Source organism: Hyperolius riggenbachi, chromosome 6 (assembly GCF_040937935.1).
Source record: "Hyperolius riggenbachi isolate aHypRig1 chromosome 6, aHypRig1.pri, whole genome shotgun sequence".
In the NCBI taxonomy this organism is placed as follows: Eukaryota; Metazoa; Chordata; class Amphibia; order Anura; family Hyperoliidae; genus Hyperolius; species Hyperolius riggenbachi.
This window is the reverse complement of record NC_090651.1, coordinates 139,303,228-139,328,837: the sequence shown is the minus strand read 5'-3', so window position 1 is coordinate 139,328,837 and position 25,610 is coordinate 139,303,228. Positions and strand designations below refer to the sequence as shown.

Here is a 25,610-nt window from a genome sequence, read left to right as displayed (position 1 = left end):
TTCCATTGTTGCCCTGGCTTTATGTTTAGGGTCATTGTCCTGCTGGAAGGTGAACCTCCGCCCCAGTCTCAAGTCTTTTGCAGTCTCCAAGAGGTTTGCTTCCAAGTTTGCCCTTTATTTGTCGCCATCCATCTTCCCATCAACTCTGACCAGCTTCCCTGTCCCTGCTGAAGAGAAGCACCCCCCGAGCTGGGATGGTGAATTCAGAGTGATGTGCAGTGTTAGTTTTCCGCCACACATAGCGTTTTGCATTTTGGCCAAAAAATTCCATTTTGGTCTCATCTGACCAGAGCACCTTCTTCCACATGGTTGCTGTGTCCCCCACATGGCTTGTGGCAAACTGCAAACTGGACTTCTTATGCTTTTCTGTTAACAATGCCTTTCTTCTTGCCACTCTTCCATAAAGTCCAACTTTGTACAGTGCATGACTAATAGTTGTCCTATGGACAGAGTCTCCCACCTGAGCTGTAGATCTCTGCAGCTCGTCCAGAGTCACCATGGGCCTCTTGACTGCATTTCTGATAAGCGCTCTCCTTGTTCGGCCTGTGAGGTTTACAGTTGTGCCACACTCCTTCCATTTCTGAATGATCACTTGAACAGTGCTTCGTGGGATGTTCAAGGCTTTGAAAATCTGTTTGTAGCCTAAGCCTGCTTTAAATTTCTCAAAAACTTGATCCCTGACCTGTCTTGGACCTGTCTTGTGTGTTCTTTGGACTTCACGGTGTTGTTGCTCCCAATATTCTCTTAAACAACTTCTGAGGCCCTCACAGAGCAGCTGTATTTGTACTGACATTAGGTTACACACAGGTGCACTCTATTTAGTCATTTGCACTCATCAGGCAATGTCTATAGGCAAATGACTGCACTCAGATTGAAGGGGGCCGAATAATTATGCACACCCCACTTTGCAGTTATTTATTTGTAAAAAATGTTTGGAATCATGTATGATTTTCGTTCCACTTCTCATGTGTACACCACTTTGTGTTGGTCTTTCATGTGGAATTCCAATAAAATTGATTCATGTTTGTGGCAGTAATATGACAAAATGTGGAAAACTTCAAGGGGGCCGAATACTTTTGCAACCCACTGTATATCAACTTCTAGGATTCCTCTCAGTTGCTAGCAGGACCCTGAAGAATGCAAACTGAGCGCTAGCGGATCCTAGATTATGCAGTCCACAATTCTTCAATCAATAAGAGAGATAGAAATCTATAATTTGTTATAGAAGGCATTGGAAGTTCAATGCCTCATCCATTAACCCCTGTGTTTCCTTCCTATTGTTTCCACCCCACTACCCTCTATATTGTAAGCTCGCAAAGCCAGGGACCTCCTCCTATTGTCTCCTATTTTGCTGTAATGTAACATATGAACGTGTACCAATTTTAGTAATATCTTAATTCACACATTAATTTTGTATGGATTTGTATTTGTGTACTAGAAAGGTCCACACATACACCAGAATGTCCGACTGAAACTTTATTGTGGACATATCCAAAACAGCAGATCAGAAACTGTTGGTGTCTGTGATCTGCTGTTTTGGATACATCCACAATAAAGTTCCATTTGGACATCCTGGTATATGTGCAGACCTTTCTACTACATTTGTCCATGGACTGGTTGTCTTCGGTTGGGCACTTTCCAGAGCTTGGGAAACGGTACACCTTGTTCTATCTACTATTTGTACTTGTGTTGCTGGATGTCATCACAGTACAGTGTCTTGAACTTCTTCATGAATATATGTTCCCCAATATTTTTTTTGTACTATGTACAGCACTATGGAAGATGTTGCCGCTATATAAATAAATAATAATTGTAGAAGAAGAAGACTGAAGAGATTAAGGAGGACAACAATACATTTTATTGTATTTCTTTCATTAAGACTTTAATATCTGGTGTATGTGTTTTTTCCATTTAACTTGTAAGTTACTGGTGAAGAAGGAATGGCATTTGCAAAGACTCCTTTACTTATTCCCCCAGGGGGAAGAAAATATTGTATCAGCATGGGGAAGTGTCTATCAATTCATCAAACTGGAATCTCAAACTGGAAAAAAATAATCATGTAAAAACTAAAAAAAGATACAAAGTGCCGATTAGCTAACATGGTTTTGCATCCCTTGAAACGGTAAAAGGATCAACCACATTGTTTTACTTTCCTTTGCTACTATCTTTACAAAATGTATGAATAGTCCTTAGTGGCTTATCACTGCTCATTTACGGAGAAGATTGGATTAAATTTGGTAATCCCCTGGATGAGGTTTTCATCTCCTCTCTGATCATTTTCTCGGCACAGAGCAACATCAGTATTATCTGGATTGCACAATGAGGTAACTCAAATCTGAATATAATAGAATATGACTGACATTTCCCATACACATCTGTGTTCCTTCATTTTCCAGTTATAAAAAACTGTGCATTCAAATCAAGAGGACTTCACTGGAAACAATAAGCTATCCTATATAATAATAGGCAACTGTCCCTGTGTACAGCAGGGACAGTTGTTTCTGTGTAGCTGGGTCCGTGTTTTTTGCTACTGCGCATGTGCGCAGCACGGACCCAGCCTCACACAGGCAGGAGGCCAGGGAGCCAGGCAGGCGTGTGAGCGGGTGGCCGGGTGTGCGGCGGGTGTGCGCGCGGCTGACGTGCGCGTTGGACGGGTGCGTGCATGCGTGCGGCGGGCGCACGGAGACAGACCTATCGCATTTTTAAACAGGCTAAGGTCACTAGTTGCAAATAAACATAAAGGTAAAAATTATTTTAATGTCCATGTTTCTCTATGGCTAAAGTGGGCAATATTACAGGTTAACGGAGTGCTGACCCGGAAGCTACAACAAGGTCATCGTCATTTTCAAAATTGAGGAAGCAGAATTCCATCGATCACAGGGGACTAACAGGACGCAGGAGAGGAGAAAGATTGATAATTAGACTATATGAGGGGTGAATAAAATGTGTTTATGTTTATTTTGACTTTTATTTTTCAATTCAGGTTTGCTTTAACTAGTTAACACCAGCCCATTGGCAAACATGCGTGCCCCCCTCCCGCCGCACCTGCAAGTGTACTCTGGTAGCCCGTTAATGCAAAACGATTGTTTTAAAACATCCATTTTGCACTAAAAAGTGCAGAAACAGGACGTTTTAAAATGTCTGTAATATTTATTATAATAAAATGTTCTTTTCTTTATACATATACAGTATCTGCAGCTGTATGGTCTATAGACCTTGTGAATTGTATATCACTGAAAACAAAGGGCATCAAGGCCCGAGACCAGAGAGGCCCACCAGGGGACCTCCTTCAGCCCCTACATTTGTTTTTGTTGGTGCTATGGTGGTAATGATCACTTTTTTGTGTGTTTTAAATAGTGATCATTGTTAACAAACTGTTCTCCTCCACTGCTAAAACCTCTGATGCTGTGGGTGTCTTTGGCAGGTGTTGGTGCTCCAAACTAATTGTTGTGTACTGAGTGTTTGAGGGGCTCATAGGAAAACCAGCACTGGGGCCCACAGATCCTAAGCTACACCACTGACCAGATCTGTTAAATTGGCTTCCCCTGTGCCAGGGAAAGCCTGTCAGAGATATATATTATTTATAGTGCAAACAAGACTCCAAAACAGTAAGCCGAATTCCCTAGATCTAGAGACCCTTGCTGCCCAATGTGCTCTATCATGGGGGCCTTCCATTCATCCTTTGAGTTACAACCACCTGGTTATTGTAGTTTAAAGAATACAAATGACACATTTCTTGTGTGTTGAAATGGGCTGCCCACTTACATTGAATTCAAAACTTTGCAAGATTTTTATGGAAAGCAATCCCCCCATAACTAATTATCTGAATAAATGATTTTGAAAGCACTTTTCAGTGCTAGGAAAATAACTGCAAATAAATGGTTATCCACTATCCCACCCTTATTCTCGAGTTGGACCAGGACAGTGAACCAGTGAGCATTAGCATGTAAAAAGCTTATCTACCCACCTCAAAATATGAGAAAGTCTGGGAGATTAGAACCAGTAGAGCTCAAATTATTGCAGATTAGGTAAGGTGTCAACTCTTTGCGTTATATAACCTTTTACTAATCCACCCATCCCCTCACTCAAGCACTTAATATATCACCTCACTCAAGCAGTTAATGATATACTATTTCTAATACAAATAGGCTTCGTTAGCGTTGTTACCCTAGATACAGTTGGGTCCCTAAATATTTAGACTCTGAACAAGTTTTCATAATTTTGCTACTGTACATCACCCCAACAGAATTGAAATCAAACAAATGAGACGCAGTTGAAGAGCAGATTTTTGCATTTAATGCTTTGAACTAAAACACTGAATACAAATTTTAAGGGGCTCAAGTGTAATTTGACAAATTAATAATTTTGCTGGCAATGACTTAAATAAAATAACACACTTTTTATTGAGCTATGGCTCCACAACAGGTGCCGACCTGTAGCAACAGTACATATTGGTAGCCTCAAGGCTGGTGATGTGGCAGAACAAAACTGTCGGCAAAGGGATGGAGTCCTGATTCCTGCAAGTGTGTAAGTATGCACCTTAAGGTGTATTTATTATATAGCTTTAATTTGAATGTTTCAATGAACAGTTAAGATAGTAAAACTTGCTTGAGCATCCAAATATACATGGATCAAACTGTAAATTTTGATGATGGGAACAATATCTACTATTGTGCATGGAAATAGCATATCTGCCCCCCCCTTGACCTCAATGTTTTCTCTGACTTCTACTTTTCCTTTTTGTAATTGTACAGCAAAGTGTTATTCTGGCCAAAAAGAGACTGTATCAGAGTATAAGTTGTGACTCCAGGGCTATGGACCTGATAGTAATAAATAAGCATCTGCTAAATGCTAAAAACAGTTGTATTTGTGGACTGTCTCACACGTGGCGACTGTTAACTCTGTCAACTTTTGTCAGTGAAATATAACGTAGAAATGAAATGTGTTACAGCACTGCAAGAATACAAGAAGATGCTACAATTTACCAGAAGAGGTAGGAGGACGTGGGAGAGGGGTAAGAGACTGATGAGTAGACTACACGGGAGGTGAATATGATGTGTGTATGTTTATTTTGAGTTTATTTTTTAGTTCAGGTTTGCTTTTAACACAGTTCTAATTTCTGTTAATATATATATATATATATATATATATAATAAAATTTTCTTTATACATATATCTGCAGCTGCAAGGTCTTTAGATCCTGAGAATTGTATAGAACTAAAACCAAAGGACATCAAGGCCCTCAAGGCATCAGAGGTACTCCTTCAGCTCATTGGCTCTTTGTGCAAGGGTGGTAATGATAACCTTTGTGTTTGTTTTAAATAGTGATAATCATTAACAAACTGTTTCCCTCCACTGCTAAAACCTCTGATGCTGTGGACGTCTTTGGCAGGGTGTTGATGCTCCAAATTAATTGTTGTGTACTGAGTACGCAGCACTGGAGCACAGGCTAGTGATGTGGCAGTACAAAAATGTCCCTGAAAGGGATGGAGTCCTGATTTCCTACAAGGAACGGTACTAGTGTGTAAGTATGCTCTTTAAGGTGTATTAATTATATAGTTAAATTTGTATGTTTCAATAAGCAAGTAAAAAAGCACAGCTTGTGTGTAAGCATCCAAATGTACATGGACCAAACTGTATATTTGTTTTGTTGCTACTTTACTTCAACCAACATTGGTAGTGGAAACAATATCTACCGTTGTGCATGGAAATAGCATATCTGTTCCCCTTTGATCTCAATGTTTTCTCTGACTTGTACGTTTCCTTTTGTAATTGTGCAATAAGGTGTTCTTCAGGCCAAAAAGAGGCTGTATCATAAGAGTATCAGATAGGAAAACAGTACCTGCTACTTGAAGATGTGACTCCAGGGCTATGTTTTTGGTATTAATAAATAACCATCTGCTAAATGCTTAAAACAGTTGTATTTGTGGAATGTCTCACATGTGGTGACTTATCATACAGGAAGCATAATGTGTTACAGCACTGCAAGAATACAAGAAGATACTACAATTTACCAGAAGAGACTGACTGTATCTGTACATCTGGATATCAGGTGGAGTTTTACACAATCCGGACACGATAATCTAGCAGAGACTACCGGTACCAGGGCTGTGAAGTCGGAATCAAGGAGTCAGAGTCAGAGCAATTTTTGGGTACGGGGTTTGGAAAAAATGCACTGACTCCGACTCCCAATACATTTAAACTGTAATTAAAAGAGAAAATATAATAAAATGTTCTATTTATCAGATAATGCTCATCATAAATAACTTATATATACAGTCATAGCAATCAAATTGTCCACAAAACTTATCTAAGTTTGTTTTTTCTGTTACCAGTTGATGTTTTGGCATATCTCGATATACTCTATATCTTAAAGCTGCAGTCTCGGCTAAACAACAACTTACCATTACGGATCATTTCTGGAACGTAATCAATGAGCATTAAAATCTGTTCGATTAACACCAAAGGTCTAAACTCGCCTCAAAAGAGACACGCTTGGTGGAAAGAGATGACCAGAAGCAAAGCAGATATCCTCTTTGCACAAGAAACTCACTTTGCAGAGGGCAGAGCTCCGCAATGTTCCCACAGAGACTTTCCCCAAATTATTCAATGCAACTTTAAAAAGAAAAAAAGAGGGGTCTTAGTAGCATTGCATAAACGTCTTTCTGCTACAATTTTAGACTCCATCTCTGATCCCCAAGGTAGATTCTTGATTGTGATCTGTACAATTGACGCTGAAATTTTTACACTAGTTAATATTTACGCACCGAATACAGGCCAATTATCCTTTATACGCTCCATATTAAAAACAGTTAAAAAACTCCAAAGAGGTACGCTAGTGATTGGAGGCGACTTTAACATATGTGCAGCTTCCACCTTGGATCATGTCTCAGGTAAGATCTATAAACCTAAAACTATCCAAAACCTCCTCCATCAAGAGCAACTGTTTGACCCATGGAGAGCCCTACACAGTACAGAAAAAGATTTCACATTTCAATCACCAGTACATGGTTCCCTCTCGAGAATTGATTATTTTCTCCTAAACAAGTTTGCCCTTCAGAGAATTATCAAAGCAGATATTGGAGTGATATCATGGTCTGACCATGCCCCAACCTCCATAACTCTCAAATTACATTCACCACTCTCATGGAAAGGGTTATGGCGACTAAACAATTCACTTCTAACCTCTCCTGAAAACATATCTCTAATTAATGAACAATTAAACTACTACTTCCGAGAAAACGAAACAGAAGATATGGATATTACCTACATCTGGGGCGCCCACAAAGCAGTAGTGAGGGGCATGTTAATTAAAATGGGAGCAAATCAAAAAAGAAAGAGAAACGAAAAATTAGATGACCTGTGCAATAAGATACAAGCTCTGGAAAAACAGTTGCTCTTACCGCAACCAGCAACCCATTTGGCAAAAGATCTTTTCACCCTGAGACATGATCTAAGACTACTTCTATCTCAAGAATATGCTTTTAAGATTCGTCAATCTAAGAGGATGTTTTACTCACAGAGTAACAAAGCTAGCCCCTTACTAGCAAAATTATTAAAAAATAGACAAGCTAAGAGTCGAATCCATAACATCACACATCCTACCAATCACAAAAGCTACATCAATCCACAGCAGATTGCAGATGTCTTTAGTGAATTTTATCAAACACTCTATAACCTAAAGGAAGATCCCCAAACCTCCCAACCTAATAATGATATCATTTCTGCTTTCCTTGACAAAATAGCCCTACCCAAACTCTCCAAATCAGATCTCGCCAACCTCAACCTCCCAATAACTAACTCAGAAATAAATAAGTACATTATGTCCTCCAAATTGAATAAAGCCCCAGGACCAGACGGACTAACTAATGAATATTATAGAACCTTCAGAAACTCCCTAACACCCAGAATGCAGACCCTTTTCAATACATTTATCCAAAGAGGCACACTTCCCCAAGAACAACTTCAGGCTACAATATCAGTCATTCACAAACCAGGGAAAGACCCTACTAACCCGGCCAACTACCGCCCAATCTCCCTATTAAATAACGACACTAAACTCTACGCAAAAATTATAGCAGCAAGGCTAACGGAAATTATGCCCTCCCTCATAAATCCAGACCAAGTAGGCTTTGTGAAAGACCGCCAAGCCTCAGATGGAACGAGACGTATGATAGATTTGATTTATCATATGGACAGATCCCTAAGACCCTCTCTGTGTCTATCTTTAGACGCAGAGAAGGCCTTTGATAGGGTTCATTGGGGCTTTCTAGATGCTGTCCTCTCAAAATTTGGTATAGAAGAAAATATCAAATCCGCCATAATGGCTCTATATACACACCCCTCTGCCCAGGTGAATGTGTCTAACTTCCTTTCAAAACCTTTTGCAATCACTAACGGTACGAGACAGGGGTGCCCGCTATCCCCCCTGATCTTTGTGCTAGTGATGGAAACATTAGCAGAAACCATTCGCTCGAACTCACGTATCAAAGGAATAGACATTGGCAGACAAGCGTATAAAATAGCACTATTCGCAGATGATGTGATAATCTCAATCTCAAACCCAGAACAATCCCTTAAAGAGATAACATCCGCCATATTGCAATTTTCCAAAGCTTCCATGTATAAGATCAACGAAAGCAAATCTACAATATTAGGCATTCACATACCCAAACACACTCAGAAAAGATTAGAGGAGAGATTCCCATTCACCTGGGCAAAGACCCATATACCCTATCTAGGAATAAATCTCCCGTCCAACCCTAAGGACCTTTATAAACTTAACTACCTACCCCTCCTAAAAAAACTCCCAGATGACCTCTCAAAAATTTCACAATACGAAATATCTTGGGCCGGCAGAGTTGCGGCCTTAAAAATGCAAATCCTTCCAAAAATCCTGTATTTATTCCGAACTATAAACATTCCACTTCGGAAAAAATTCTTTCATAACATAAAAACCATAATAGCAAAATTTGTCTGGAGAGGCCGTAAACATAGAATTTCCTCTGAAACACTTCAAATACCAAAATCGCTTGGCGGATTTGGCCTCCCTTGCCTTGAATCATACTTCTACGCTACCCTATTAGAAGTTTCTAAATCCTGGTGGTCTGAGACTCCAACTAAACCCTGGATTCAAATTGAAAAACACTTAACCGGCACCCCCATAGAATGGGCTATACCTTCGATACTTTTAGACTATAAAATCCCTAAACAATCCTGCCCAACGATCCAAAGCTCCATCTTAGCATGGGAAATCTTTAAAAAATACATACCACTCGACCCCGACTCTATCACTATTAAGCTCAACATAAAAATACTATCTCTCATGATAACAGACCTCAACCTCTCAAAATGGATACCAGCAGGAATAAAAAATATAAACGACCTCTTTATCTCAAAAAAAACCGCTCAGTTTTACAGACCTTCAAAAAAAATACAACATTCCAGACTCAGAAAAATTCACATATATGCAAATTGCCCACTTAATCAAAACGAACAACATTATTCCAATTCAACTTCCTAGACAAATAGCCGTTCAGCTACAATCCAAATCCCAATCAAAAGGAGCAACCAAGATATGGTATAGAATATTAATAGCAAAAAGAGTCCCCTTAATAAATAAATTCATTAGCAGTTGGACTTTGGATTGTAATTCTCCTATCACACATCAACAAATAATAGAAGCTTTCACATATATAAAAACCCATACTAAATGTATCACTTATTGGGAAACTTTGCAAAAACTAATAATGAAATGGTACTACACTCCGGTACGCTTAGCACACTTTTCTCCAGAGAAATCCCCACTCTGCTGGAGAGGTTGCCACCAACAGGCGACCCTAATCCACATAATGTGGGAATGCCCCCGAGTTCAATCCCTCTGGAATCTTGCTACACAATTAATTCAAGAAACCACCCCACTCCAATTGGACCTCAAACCTCAAATGGCAGTCCTTCATATTGCGATTAGCCAACTCCCAACCCAATATAAAAGCACAATCTCACAAATTCTACTTGTCACCAGACAAGCAATAGTCAGTAACTGGGGCACCAGCGACCTCCCAAATTACTTAAAACTCAAAATGAACTTGGAATATTTACAAGAAATGGAAGCCCACCTCCATAAGATCTAACCAACCTCAAAATAAATAGCCCCTTTTTGGTGTTAAATCTTATATTCCTCTTAAATGCTCCCAGCCGAGACCATTCCCCCCCACCACTCCCCCCCCCCCCCCTCTTATCACCCAGATACTTACCCGAGGTATCGAGAAAATGCCAGCCCTTTAGTTTCTCTACACTCTTTTTCTTCTCTTTAGTAGTTTCAGTATCTCTCCCCACCTGACTAAGCGACAGGACATGTTCAGCTGTAAGAGATACCCATATAAGTGACAGCTCTGCCTAATTTATCCCCACATAGGAACACCTGCCCTATGGGCTCTGCTGGTGATTCCTCTCTAACCAAACTATCCCACCATTGGTCTAATACTCAATCCTCCAACCTCTGACCCAGTAGATCTGAACCAACCGACATATGATGGCCCGGCCTGTCGATGGTACAGACTAGACACCGAACTAGACCTACGCACAAGGCCTCCTTAATACAAAACCTAACAATATCTACCTACAACTGAACAATCTCAAAATTTGATGAAACAGGAAAGGAAGGTATCCCCTATTTAGTCAACCTCACTTCCATATCAACACAGACCCCCCCCCTGGGAGTCAGCTAAAAGCTAAATAACCTGATCAAGACAAGTTATAAACCATACCTCCTTTCGTAGAAAGATAAAAGTTCTGTCCCACAGCACATGTTCTATGCTATGCTATGTACTATGTTTTATATCTCATATGAAGCACTTGTTTTGTAAAGCATAATGTTCATTATATATGCTGTATTTCTTACAAATTGTTTCAATAAATTTTTAAATTGAAAAAAAAAAAAAAAAATTGTCCACAAAACTGAAATAAATCAAATTAAAAAAAGTTATTTGTGCTGCTATAATAAAGCAGTCACCGTATTTTAAAAGCTAGATATACAGTACATATCTGATTATGACTGTTCATCTGATGTGTACACATGAATCTTTTATAGTTATCTTCTGTAGTTAATTTACCGCTTCTGTAGTTATTTTCACATGCAGAGTAAAGGGGCCCATACACTCAGACGATTTTCTGGCCGACCGATCGATCGATCGATCGATAGCAAATCGGTTGGCCAATCGACCGCTCGACGGCCGATTTCGATCGATTTTGATGGATTTCCATCGAACTGGCAGGGTGGAAAATTTAGGTCGATCTGATGAGATTGCTTATCAGTTTGCATTGGCCTTAATGGAAATCTGATGGCAAAAAAATGCCACCAGATCGAATTTCAATAGATTTCAAACTGAAATCTATTGGAATTCTATCGTGGTAAAAAATGTTCTAAAAACACATCAGATAGATCATCAGATGCATTTCTTATCTATCTGCTGCCAATCTGACGAGTGTATGGGCACCTTTAAAGACAGGCTGTTAATTAACTGCGTGTGAAAATAACTACAGAGGAGGTAAATTAACTACAGAGGAGGTAAATTAACTACAGGAGAGGTAACTTAAGGAATGAAGAGGTAAGATAACTCTCTCACATGTGGAGGTAAGTTTTCTCTTGCTTTATTATCTCTAGCATGATCTTAGTGAATTGAGGCCATTGTCTGTTTAATAAGATTCACTGGAACCCCATATCAGCTGAGTTTCAGTGCATAGATCTGTCTCCTTGCAGAAAATGTCCCTGGCCTTTCCTCTATCACAGCCTTTCTCAACCTTTCTGCCCTGGAGGAACCCTGCAAAAAGCTTTTGGATCTCAAGGAACCCCTGCAAACAATTTTTTGATCTTGAGGAACCCCAGCATTTATTTTGCAGGAGGCATGGCCTTTAAAAGTATGTGTGGCTGTTTATTTCACTACCCCTATTACACTGCCACTCATTATACTGCCTCCTAAGCCCCTAATTTAGTGCTTCTTGTTACAGTACCACCTATTATAGTGAGCTCCATTATACTTCCCCCACGATGGGGGAAAATGCCAATGAACCCCTGCAGTGTACTCAAGGAACCCTGGTTGAGAAAGCCTGCTCTATCAGATACAGAGAAAGTAGAGGCCTTTTTCTGCAAGGTAGGAGGGATACACGGTGGAACCGACTGATATGCGGCTCTCAGGTGAATTTTATTATACAGGCAGCATGCTGGGGCACAAGTTTCTTAACTCCTTCTGTACTGGAAACAATATTAGAGTAATTTCTTTGCTACTAATGATCTCTTTCTTAGCTGTACTGCATACAATTCATAATATCATAAGTTTATTTTCGCCTCGGTGTCTCTTTAAAGAGTAACTGTCAGGCAAAAACAAGTAATTTTGATCTATGTTCCCCTGTGTTAAACAGTGTGGAAGGAAGCCAAATATCAATACTGAAGTTAAAAAACTCTCTTACTTTATTGTGGGCTGAATAGCAGCCTTCCTTATCTCCAGGCTGTTTAGGAGGAAAAAAGCCGCAGTCAGCCTGCAAAGCAGTATGGGAAGGTCTTACTTCCTCTCTACTGCCCTCCCTGCACCACCCCTTCATTTCCCTATCCAGCCCTGCTGCAGCCTCATTGGCTGGTCCCTCTCTCCTTCCCTCCCCATCCAGACACCCCGAGTGTCAGCTGCAGGCTGCCTGCGGCAACCCCCCCAAATCCTACCCCACCCCCCGCCGAGTGACACCCGCGATCGGCGGCACCCACAGCCCCCCCCCCCGCCCGCGAGTGACACCCGCGATCGGCAGCACCCGAAAGACAACCCCGCCCCCGCGAGTGACACCCGCGATCGGCAGCAAACCACAAATCCCCCCCGCGTGACACCCGCGATCGGCGCCCCCCCCCCCGCGAGTGACACCCGCAATCGGCGGCACCGTCCCTCCACCCCACCGCGAGTGACACCCGCGATCGGCGGCACCACCCCCCATCCTCCCCCCCCCCCCCCCCGCGAGTGACACCCGCGATCGGCGGATCCCCCCATCCCCCCTCCACCCCACCCCCCCCGAGTGACACCCGTGATCGGTGGCACCCCCCCCCCGCGAGTGACACCTGCGATCGGCGGCAAGCCCCACCCCCCCGCGAGTGACACCCGCGATCGGCGGCACCCACCAGAACCCCCCGCGAGTGACACCCGCGATCGGCGGCACCAATCCCCCCGCGCGACTGACACCCGCCCCCCCCCCTCCCGCGAGTGACACCCGCGATCGGTGGCACCCCCACACCCCGGCTGTTGACACCTGCGATCGGCGGCATACACCGCCCACCCACCCGCGATCGGCGGCACCCCCCCAAACGACCGTCTTCGCAATCGCTCGCAAAACGACCGACATCGCAAGAAAAACGACCGACATCGCAATCACAAGCAAAACGACCGATAGCGCAATCGCTCGCAAAACGACCGACATCGCAAGCAAAACGACCGACATCGCAATCGCAAGCAAAACTACTGACTTCGTAATCGCAAGCAAAACGACCGACATCGCAAGCAAAACGACCGACATCGCAATCGCAAGCAAAACGACTGACTTCGCAATCGCAAGCAAAACGACTGACATCGCAATCGCAAGCAAAACAACCGACATCGCAATCGCTTGCAAAACGACCGACATCGCAAGCAAAACGACCGACATCGCAATCGCAAGCAAAACAACCGACATCGCAATCGCAAGAAAAACGACCGACATCGCAAGCAAAACGACCGACATCGCAATCGGCCGCAAAACGATCGACATCGAAATCGCAAGCAAAACGACCAACATCGCAATCACAAGCAAAACGACCGACATCGCAATCGGCCGCAAAACGACATCGAAATCGCAAGCAAAACGACCAACATCGCAATCGCAAGCAAAACGACCAACATCGCAAGCAAAACGACCGACATCGCAAGCAAAACGACCGACATCGCAATCGCAAGCAAAACGACCGACATCGCAAGCAAAACGACCGACATCGCAATCGCAAGCAAAACGACTGACTTCGCAATCGGCCGCAAAACGACTGACTTTGCAATCGCAAACAAAACGACCAACATTGCAATCGCAAGCAAAACGACTGACATCGCAAGCAAAACGACCGACATCGCAATCGCTCGCAAAACGCCTGACATCGCAATCGCAAGCAAAACGACTGACATCGCAATCGCAAGCAAAACGACCGACATCGCAACCGCCCGCAAATTGAATGACATCGCAATCATCCGCAACACCCCCCCCCCCCCCCGCGCGACTGACAACGCAATCGCTCGCACAGCTCCCCCCACCCCAACTGACAGCGAGATCGCACGCAACCCAGACATGATCGCTCCCCGCTGAGTGCCTAATCCACACGATGCGTTTTCCCGCACGATCCGCGGGTCGATTAGATTATTTCCAACATGCTCGATTCGGATTTCGATCGTTCCTGCCGTCGATTTGGCATAATTAACATGTTGGAAATAATCGAATCGATCCCGATTGACCCGCGGATCGAGCGGGAAAACGCATCTTGTGTACCGAGCATAAGACCAGAGACTGGTAGGAGTGTCTGAGGGCTGGGACTTGGGAGGGCTAATGTATAATTAATCAGGAAGCAGGGTAAGGGAGGATATGACATCACAATTGGCTTCAGACAAGACAGACAAACATGGAACCTGCCATGAGCTGTCAGGAGCATCATTCTCTGCATATACTATATAAAAATTCTGTGAAATCCAAACGTGGACAGTAAAATGCATATGTAATGTAAGTACAGCCAGTATTTAGCTACTGATATATGTGTTTTTTGTCTCTGAGACCCTATACCTAACAGCTCCTCTTTAAAGGCCATAATTCCATTTTCACCTATTCAGTGGTGTAACTACAATTCATGTCCCCCCCCCCCCAAGCAAAACTTTGATGGGGCCACCCCATGTTCACACCCCTTCCCTTGCCTCCCCTTGGTGCCCTTTATGGCCTTGGGGCCCATCTCACAAGTGTCATAAAACAAGTGTGGCCATCATGATCTTCACACCCATAACAAGTGAAGTCACAAAAACACCTGATCTGAAATATAGTCCTCTGTTTCAGAGGAAGGAAGGTTAGTGGTTGGGGCCCAATACAGCTCTAGGCTCCCCAATGATCGCACTGCTCCCCTCTAGTTACGCCCCTGCATCTACTAAATGTTGTAAAGCTTTGATGTCTTGGTGGGTCCATATTCTTGGATCTGGAATTTGCAGAAAATAAACCTAATTGGGATTATCCCACAGCGGGGTATGGGGGAGGTTTTATTTGTTCCACTGGTAAATTTAACCATAAACTTCCATACTGACTGTGGTGGACATAGGGATGAAGCATCTTGTGTCGTTGTTAGTACCTCTGAGTGCCTAAAGGGTAAGTCTCTCATAAGAGCCCATCCTGACCGCCTCTACAGCCACAGCGGCATTGTATTTGTCTTAAGAGAACACCACCTCCCCCCCCCCACCCCAAACAATTGGACATGTCATAGAATGTAGTGATACTTTCAGTCACAGCGCCAGGGATTTACGTTGCAAGGAAACTCCAATCCACCTCCAGAGGCCCCTCCTATGCTGTGGGTGCTGTGTGAGATACTCTCAGCCACCCAATAAAACAAAAAGGAGAAGGTGCTCTCCTGCTGACGGCGGGAGGCCGAAACTAGTTGGGACGAGAGCGGGCTATGCATCTCTGATCGCATTTGTTGCTGAGTACCACAGGGTGGGAAGCGATATAACCGTAGAGGGTCCTAATTGGTGTAGGACCCTCATGATGTGAGTTTTACTGTTATTATTTATCACTTCCAATAAAACTTTGCCTGACATTTATCCACTGAGAGCACCTTCTCCTTTTTGTTTTACTGGGTGGCTGAGAGTATCTCACACAGCACCCACAGCATAGGAGGGGCCTCTGGAGGTGGATTGGAGTTTCCTTGCAACATAAATCCCTGGCGCTGTGACTGAAAGTATCACTGTTTCTGTGGAGGAAAAAGGGTCCTACCCTTAACACGGCTGCAGAGGTTGTTGCCGTAGAAAGAGAAAGGAAGAGGATTTTGTGTATATCCTTGTGGGGCGCCTCTGTTTGCTACAAAGGAATGTCATAGAATGTAGCTTTTTGAAAAAAGATTTAGGGTAAATGACTGGAAACTGACAGAAAATATATAAGAATTTAGGAAGAAAAATAATTTGAAAAATGTTTATTTTGCCTATAAGAGAAATAGAAAGTGACTTTCAAACTAGAGATTTTTTCTTAAAGGCGTCCACCACCGATTGCACATTTAGTCTATAAAATAAGAAAGATTTGTGGTGATGTTAATACTCAGGTATTTGTATTGTGTAGCCCATGTCAAGGTGCAATTGTACCCGCCTGTCCGAAAGTTGTTAAGTGGCATCATGAATGACTTACTATGGTTCATCCCAAGACCAGATTTTACCAAAAACTCTGATTGTTTCAAGTGCATTTAGGAGAGAAGGCCCGGGATCCCCCAAGTACAGAAGCGTGTTGTCTGCTTACATTGATATTTTTTCCTCAATGCTGCCGAAAGGAATACAATTAATATATGTTGATTCTCAAATTAAGATAGCCAGTGGCTCAATAGCCAATGCAAATAGGTATGGTGGCAGCAGGCAACTCTGCCTTGTGCCTCGGGACAGTGGAAAAGGCTGAGAAATACCGTTTTTAACCTTGCTACAGGATCATGATAGAGAGCTTTGATCCATGAAATATACTTGTCCCTGAAGCCATATTGGGCCAAAGTCTTCCATAGAAAGGGTAATTCCATGGAATCAAACGCCTTCTCTGTATCCAGCAATGTGACAAACCTGCGGCCGAATTCCAGAGAAGGCATAGAGATATTAGTAAATGATCTGCAAAGATTTACGTCAGTGCTTCTGCCTTGCATAAAGCCTGTCTGGTCACAGTGTACGATGGAGGTAATTACTGAAGTTAGTCTATTTGACAATATTCAGTATTTTTGCATCTGAGTTTAGGAGAGATATGGGTATATATGAACCACAACAAGTAGGGTCTTTGTTGGGCTTGAGCAATACTATATTAATAGCTTCAGAGAATGATGGTGGTAGCTCTGAACCTTCTAATACTTTATTGAACAGCAGACAGAGCTTAGTGGCTATTAGTTTGGGGTAACTATGGTAGAATTGTGATGGTAGGCCATCTGGACCTGGGGTCTTGTTAACTTTAAGGTCGAACATAGCTAGCTGTACTTGCTCCACAGTTATTTCTTTATCTACAGAAAGCAGCCTGCACGAGGTGTACCTGCTAACACGTATTGCTTTTATGTGGAACTGATGTGTCTATTGCATGCAGTTCTCAGCACCTGTGTATATGGGCTGAGAAATGCATAAGCTTAGTCTGTGCATATGCAGGAAGTAGGAGTCTTTTGTTCACCGATATACAGGACGGGTACTGCTTGGTTCAGAGCACTAGCTCTTTCTCTACCCGTGTGAGTATTTCTTTATCTAGGATCATTGAAACGTCTTCTGACAGCTGTGGTATATCTATACATTCCATGAAGTCTTCCAGTTCTTCATTCGTGTAGTTTACCTTAGATGTGTACAAGGTTTGATAGAAACAGGCAAATAAAAATGGGATATTATAGATTCCCCCCCCCCCCCCCCCATTCAAATATTTTCTCTGTCTGGTGAAGGAGAACAGTTTTCATCAAAGTTGTTAAAGCAATTTTCCCCTGCCTTGTCACCTGTTGCCAGGATCGCCATGCCTCCATAGTATGTGTATTTGCAAACTCGGTTTCTAGAGTATGTGTATTTGCAAACTCAATTTTACGGGTACACTTCAAAGGTGGGTAGAAATTCTTTCTAAGCAGCATCTAATTAAAATTTCAGAAATTGACATCTACTGCTTTAAAAATCCATAAAATTGGCATCCTGAAATGGAACAGAGAAAGAGCTTATAATTCACACCCAGAGGGCTCTCCAGTTAATATCAGACATGTGTTCCAGAAAGGATATGTCTAAATCCAATTTGCATTTTTCATAAGCTAAACAATGGTAACTGACATCATTGCTTTCCATGATTTGTGAGATCTGTTACCAGTTTTCCACCATTACAGCATCATATTCTGGATTTACCACTGGAAACATTTACACATGGAGAGAGAGATAATGTTCTCCTTACCCACATAATCTACCCCCAGCCTTTTACACGAATCCAGGCATGCTTGTATGGCGTTCTCATAGCCATAATCCCCCGGCCACAGCTTGGTGGTGATCCACAGATCTTCTCTCTTTACGCCACTCTCACATATCGCTTTCCCCACTTGCTCCTCGTTTCCATATCGCATAGCGGTATCAAGGTGTCGAATGCCACAGGTTGTCAACGCATAGAGCACTGCCTCATGGGAATATCCTCCATTATGCGACAGCCCTATAGAATACAAACACGATTACAGTAACAATTTACAAAGTCGGTGTTTATGTTCATGCAGCTTTAACATTGTAAATTGAGAGTTTGGCCTCAATTCACGGAGCATTATCAAACGTTTATCAAACACTTTATCAAACGTTTGATAATTTACCTCATGGGTAAAAGCTAACTAAGGTGTTATATATTTGTTGAACGTTTTATCTGTAAAACATTCGATATATATATAACACCTTAGTTAATTCAAAATTAGATTTTACCCATGAGGTAATTTATCAAACGTTTATCAAACGTTTGATAAAGTGTTTGATAAAACTCCGTGAATTGAGGCCTTTGTGTCCTAAAGCACACATCACACTGACACACAGGTAAATGTTTTTGTAAGAAAACATGTAGAGTTCCTCTATATAACAAATGCTAATGTCACCTGTCAGTCTGTCACATCCATGATCTCTGTCATGGAGGAGTGGAAGAGGATTCCAGTGGCAACCTGTGAAGCGCTAGTGAATTCCATGCCCAAGTGAGTTAAGGCCGTGCTGGAAAATATTGCTAGGCACACACAATATTGACACTTTGGGCTCAATTTTAATTTTCATAACCAGTGGTTTAGACATTAATGTGTACCCCAGGTAAAGCTTAGGTTAAAGACATACTTACCTGAGAGGGAGGCCTCTGGATCCTAAAGAGGCTTCCCACGCTGTAGCATCCACAGCGCATAAGCTTGTCTCAGATCAGTGCAGTGATGTGTACAGGAGGAAATGTGATGTGTACAGGAGGAAAAGTTATGTTATATTCAATTTTGATTTAAACGTGTCTAGGGTTGGCGCTGTCTTGATGACGTTTGACAAAGCATTCCACAGGGTAGAGGCAATATAACAGAAAGCTGTGGCTCCAAAGGCTTTTAGTTGAACTCTGGGGGTGGTCAAGTTATCGGAACCTTTTAATCTGAGGTTGTAGGAGGTGTGACGCAGTTGCAACAAATTCTTCAGGTATCCCGGGCCTAGGTCATGTAGGGACATGCATGTTAGCATGCCAATTTTGAAAAAGATTCTCCATCTTATGGGTATCCAGTGTAATTAGCAAAGGATTGGTCTTATGGGGTGTGCTGAAAAGTTATTTTAAAGAGAAGATAAGAATTACCTAGGAGAAAACGCAAGAGAAAAAGTTAATTGGGCCCATATAAAATTGACTTTTCTCCTAGGAAATAACTTTTCAACTTCTCTTTAAAGTGAACTAGAGACGAAGCACCCTGATGTATTTTAGCATATATATCAGTGGGAGCATTAGAGAAAACACCTACCCTGCTCTCCGTTTCATTTTTCACTTCTCAGCCTGCTTCTAATCAGCCCTGATAAAATCCCCGACTGAGCATTCAGTCTGGCTTTGCTCAGGAATCATTATAGCTGAGTCATTATAGTATTTTTGAGTATTTTCTTATATGCTGGTGGTTTAAAAGACATTTTATTGACATAGTGTGAAGTAGCACGTAGGAGAAAACTCAGAAGAAAAATTAAACTGCATATGATCCCTGATCTCCAGTCACACTTTAGACCTTGTAACACTAACAAGTAAAAAGACCCTGGGTGGGGGAGGCAAAATGCCTAATTGGGCAGAATTTTTATATTCTTCACTTAGGGGCGTACTCACCTTTGTTGCCAGCAGTTTAGACATTATTGGCTATGTGTTGAGTTGATTTGATGGTACAGAAAATTTACATTGTTACAGGTTATAGAAGTTGTACATTGACTACTTGTATCGATGTGTCATATCTCCAGTGTATGTAATGTAAGAAAAGTAAAAAAAAAATGTGAGAGGTGAACTCACTTCCGTGATGCTGTAAATTTAGTGGAGTGGAGGTAGTGGAGTTCAGCTTTAACATACAGTGGTGTGAAAAACTATTTGCCCCCTTCCTGATTCCTTATTCTTTTGCATGTTTGTCACACTTAAATGTTTCTGCTCATCAAAAACCGTTAACTATTAGTCAAAGATAACATAATTGAACACAAAATGCAGTTTTAAATGATGGTTTTTATTATTTAGTGAGAAAAAAACTCAAAATCTACATGGCCCTGTGTGAAAAAGTGATTGCCCCCCTTGTTAAAAAATAACTTAAAGGTGGTTTATTACACCTGAGTTCAATTTCTGTAGTCACCCCCAGGCCTGATTACTGCCACACCTGTTTCAATCAAGAAATCACTTAAATAGGAGCTATCTGACACAGAGAAGTAGACCAAAAGCACCTCAAAAGTTAGACATCATGCCAAGATCCCAAGAAATTCAGGAACAAATGAGAACAAAAGTACTGTAATTGAGATCTATCAGTCTAATAAAGGTTATAAAGCCATTTCTAAAGCTTTGGGACTTCAGCAAACCACAGTGAGAGCCATTATCCACAAATGGCAAAAACATGGAACAGTGATGAACCTTCCCAGGAGTGGCCGGCCGACCAATATTACCCCAAGAGCGCAGAGAAAACTCATCCGAGAGGCCACAAAAGACCCCAGGACAACATCTAAAGAACTGCAGGCCTCACTTGCCTCAATTAAGGTCAGTGTTCACGACTCCACCGCAAGAAAGAGACTGGGCAAAAACGGCCTGCATGGTAGATATCCAAGGCGCAAACCACTTTTAAGCAAAAAGAACATTAAGGCTCATCTCAATTTTGCTAAAAAAACATCTCAATGATTGCCAAGACTTTTGGGGAAATACCTTGTGGACCGACGAGACAAAAGTTGAACTTTTTGGAAGGTGCGTGTCCCGTTACATCTAGCGTAGCAGTAACACAGTATTTCAGCAAAAGAACATCATACCAACAGTAAAATATGGTGGTGGTAGTGTGATGGTCTGGGGTTGTTTTGCTGCTTCAGGACCTGAAAGGCTTGCTGTGATAGATGGAACCATGAATTCTACTGTCTACCAAAAAATCCTGAAGGAGAATGTCCGGCCATCTGTTCGTCAACTCAAGCTGAAGTGATCTTGGGTGCTGCAGCAGGACAATGACCCAAAACACACCAGCAAATCCACCTCTGAATGGCTGAAGAAAAACAAAATGAAGACTTTGGAGTGGCCTAGTCAAAGTCCTGACCTGAATCCTATTGAGATGTTGTGGCATGACCTTAAAAAGGCGGTTCATGCTAGAAAACCCTCAAATAAAGCTGAATTACAACAATTCTGCAAAGATGAGTGGGCCAAAATTCATCCAGAGCGCTGTAAAAGACTCGTTGCAAGTTATCGCAAACACTTGATTGCAGTTATTGCTGCTAAGGGTGGCCCAACCAGTTATTAGGTTCAGGGGGGCAATTTCTTTTTCACGCAGGGCCATGTAGGTTTTGAGTTTTTTTTCTCACTAAATAATAAAAACCATCATTTAAAACCGCATTTTATTTTCAATTATGTTATCTTTGACTAATAGTTAAAGGAAAGGTTCAGGGAGGGTGGAGAAAAAATAAAAATCAATTTCCACTTACCTGGGGCTTCCTCCAGCCCGTGGCAGGCAGGAGGTGCCCTCGCCGCCGCTCCGCAGGCTCCCGGTGGTCTCCGGTGACCGACCCGACCTGGCCAGGCCGGCTGCCAGGTCGGGCTCTTCTGCGCTCCAAGTCCTGGTACTTCTGCGTCCCACACCGGCGCGCTGACGTCATCTGACGTCCGCCGGGCTGTACTGCGCATGCGCAGAACTACTGCGCATGCGCAGTACAGCCCGGCGGACGTCCGATGACGTCAGAGCGCCGGCGTGGGACGCAGAAGTACCAGGACTTGGAACGCAGAAGAGCCCGACCTGGCAGCCGGCCTGGCCAGGTCGGGTCGGCCACCGGAGACCACCGGGAGCCTGCGGAGCGGCGGCGAGGGCACCTCCTGCCTGCCACGGGCTGGAGGAAGCCCCAGGTAAGTGGAAATTGATTTTTATTTTTTCTCCACCCTCCCTGAACCTTCCCTTTAACGGTTTTTGATGAGCAGAAACAGTTAAGTGTGACAAACATGCAAAAGAATAAGAAATCAGGAAGGGGGCAAATAGTTTTTCACAGCACTGTATCAAGCACAGTAAGTACGGTAACTGTGACTATGTATTTTCTCTGGAAAGAAAAGCTGTTCAAAAGAAAATTATGTAACCATGCAACTTTTATTCTCAGAGACAGGTTCTCATTATAGAGAGCTGGATTCGGTGTTTAGTCGGATAGAAGAGCTTCTGCTTCTCATAGACTAAACATATAATACCCAGAGCGAGATGAATGAACAGCATTCAGAGTCTCTGCCAATGGGCACAGACCCTTGTTGTGCACTAATGGCTCTGGCAGAACATCCAGCGCAGCAAACCCTCTCAGTGTCAACTTATCAGAAGACACCGCCAGAGGATAATGCAAAAATTCTACCGCTGAGATGACAGCATGGTAACTAAGTACAAAGCATGGTATACCTAAGAAATCACAATTCCAGCAGGTTACATAATATGTCTGAACTCTACTAAAAAGGACTGCAAACCTTGAAAAAATATTTTTTTTTCCACCAGAAATACAGTGGGTTGCAAAAGTATTCGGCCCCCTTGAAGTTTTCCACATTTTGTCATATTACTGCTACAAACTTGAATCAATTCTATTGGAATTCCACATGAAAGACCAACACAAAGTGGTGTACATGTGAGAAGTGGAACGAAAATCATACATGATTCCAAACATTTTTTACAAATAAATAACTGCAAAGTGGTGTGTGCAGGGCCGGGCCGAGGCATAGGCTGGAGAGGCTCCAGCCTCGGGGCGCAGTGTAGGAGGGGGCGCACAATTCATTCAGCTGTCATTCCTAATTGTGTTTGAAGCAGAAATAAATAAGAAAAGGGGATACATAGCAGTGACTGCAAGCCAGATAACTAGATATGAAGGTGTTGGGGAGGTTGTGGGCCCTGTGGTCCTCTTAGTCTAATAGCAATCAGTGTGTGACGGCTGGGGTGGGAGGGATGGAGGGGCGCACTTTGGTGTCTCAGCCTTGGGTGCTGAAGGACTTTGTCCCAGCTCTGGGTGTGTGCATAATTATTTGGCCCCCTTTGATCTGAGTGCAGTCAGTTGCCTATAGACATTGCCTGATGAGTGCTAATGACTAAATAGAGTGCACCTGTGTGTAATCTAATATCAGTGCAAATACAGCTGCTCTGTGAGGGCCTCAGAGGTTGTCTAAGAGAATATTGGGAGCAACAACACCATGAAGTCCAAAGAACACACAAGACAGGTCCAAGACAGGTCAGGGATCAAGTTATTAAGAAATTTAAAGCAGGCTTAGGCTACAAAAAGATTTCCAAATCCTTGAACATCCCAAGGAGCACTGTTCAAGCGATCATTCAGAAATGGAAGAAGTATGGCACAACTGTAAACCTACCAAGACAAGGCCATCCACCTAAACTCACAGGCCGAACAAGGAGAGCGCTAATCAGAAATGCAGTCAAGAGGCCCATGGTGACTTTGGACGAGCTGCAGAGATCTACAGCTCAGGTGGGAGACTCTGTCCATAGGACAACTATTAGTCATGCACTGCACAAAGTTGGCCTTTATGGAAGAGTGGCAAGAAGAAAGGCATTGTTAACAGAAAGCATAAGAAGTCCCGTTTTCAGTTTGCCACAAGCCATGTGGGGGACACAGCAACCATGTAGAAGAAGGTGCTCTGGTCAGATGAGACCAAAATGGAACTTTTTGGCCAAAATGCAAAACGCTATGTGTGGCAGAAAACTAACACTGCACATCACTCTGAACACACCATCCCCACAGTCAAATATGGTGGTGGCAGCATCATGCTCGGGGGGTGCATCTCTTCAGCAGGGACAGGGAAGCTGGTCAGAGTTGATGGGAAGATGGATGGAGCCAAATACAGGGCAAACTTGGAAGAAAACCTCTTGGAGACTGCAAAAGACTTGAGACTGGGGCTGAGGTTCAACTTCCAGCAGGACAATGACCCTAAACATAAAGCCAGGGCAACAATGGAATGGTTTAAAACAAAACATATCTATGCGTTGGAGTGGCCCAGTCAAAGTCCAGATCTAAATACAATCTGTGGCAAGATCTGAAAACTGCTGTTCACAAACGCTGTCCATCTAATCTGACTGAGCTGGAGCTGTTTTGCAAAGAAGAATGGGCAAGGATTTCAGTCTCTAGATGTGCAAAGCTGGTAGAGACATACCCTAAAAGACTGGCAGCTGTAATTGCAGCAAAAGGTGGTTCTACAAAGTATTGACTCAGGGGGCTGAATAATTACGCACACCCTACTTTGCAGTTATTTATTCGTAAAAAATGTTGGAATGATGTATGATTTTCGATCCACTTCTCACGTGTACACCACTTAGTATTGGTCTTTCACGTGGAATTCCAATAACATTGATGCATGTTTGTGGCAGTAATGTGACAAAATGTGAAAAACTTCAAGGGGGCCGAATACTATTGCAACCCACTGTATTTCTTATATTGAAAGTCCTAGTTGAACATATTTTGCAAACTGACACATAATTAAGGTTAACTAGACAAACAACAAATTGAATTGTAATTGTCTGTGCAAATTTGGATAACATACAGTGGCTTGCAAAAGTATTCGACCCCCCCCCCCCCCCCCCCATTACTGCCACAAACATGAATCAATTTTATTGGAATGTGTATGAACCAGGGAAAGAATTGACTCTTGGGTGCATGTGAGATTAGAAAAATATTAAAATTTTATTATATTACTAATAATATCTTAGAAATGTTAACCGGTTCAGCACCGCAGTACCGAAAATCTCATGCATCCGAGCAACGTTCACCTCTCATTCATTCGCCTATAACTTTATTGCTACTTATCACAATGAATTGATCTATGTCTTGTTTTTTCCGCCACTAATTAGGCTTTCTTTGGGTGGTACCTTTTGCTAAGAATTATTTTTTTCTGCATGCATTTTAGGAAGATTAAGAAAGAAATGAAAAAAATTCATTATTTCTCAGTTTTTGGCCATTATAGTTTGAAATTAATATACGCTACCGTAATTGAAAAACTCATGTATTTTATTTGCCCATCTGTCCCGGTTATTACACCGTTTAAACAATGTTCCTATCACAATTTATGGTGCCGATATTTCATTTAGAAATAAAGGTGCATTTTTTCAATTTGCGTCCATCACTATTTATAAGCTTATAATTTTAAATAATATAATAACATATTCTCTTGACATGCATATTTAAAAAGTT

The 25,610-nt window shown here is 42.4% G+C and overlaps 1 protein-coding gene across 2 annotated transcripts in view; it reads right to left on the bottom strand.

The window, feature by feature from the left end:
- Positions 1-25,610, bottom strand: part of LOC137521144 (glyoxal reductase-like) — a 219,118-nt gene that overhangs the window by 163,106 nt on the left and 30,402 nt on the right. For both annotated transcript variants that reach the window (XM_068240002.1, XM_068240003.1), the window contains exon 2: positions 18,175-18,423. In XM_068240002.1, coding sequence (XP_068096103.1) covers positions 18,175-18,423 — 249 coding nt within the window. The remainder of the gene's footprint in view (positions 1-18,174; positions 18,424-25,610) is intronic.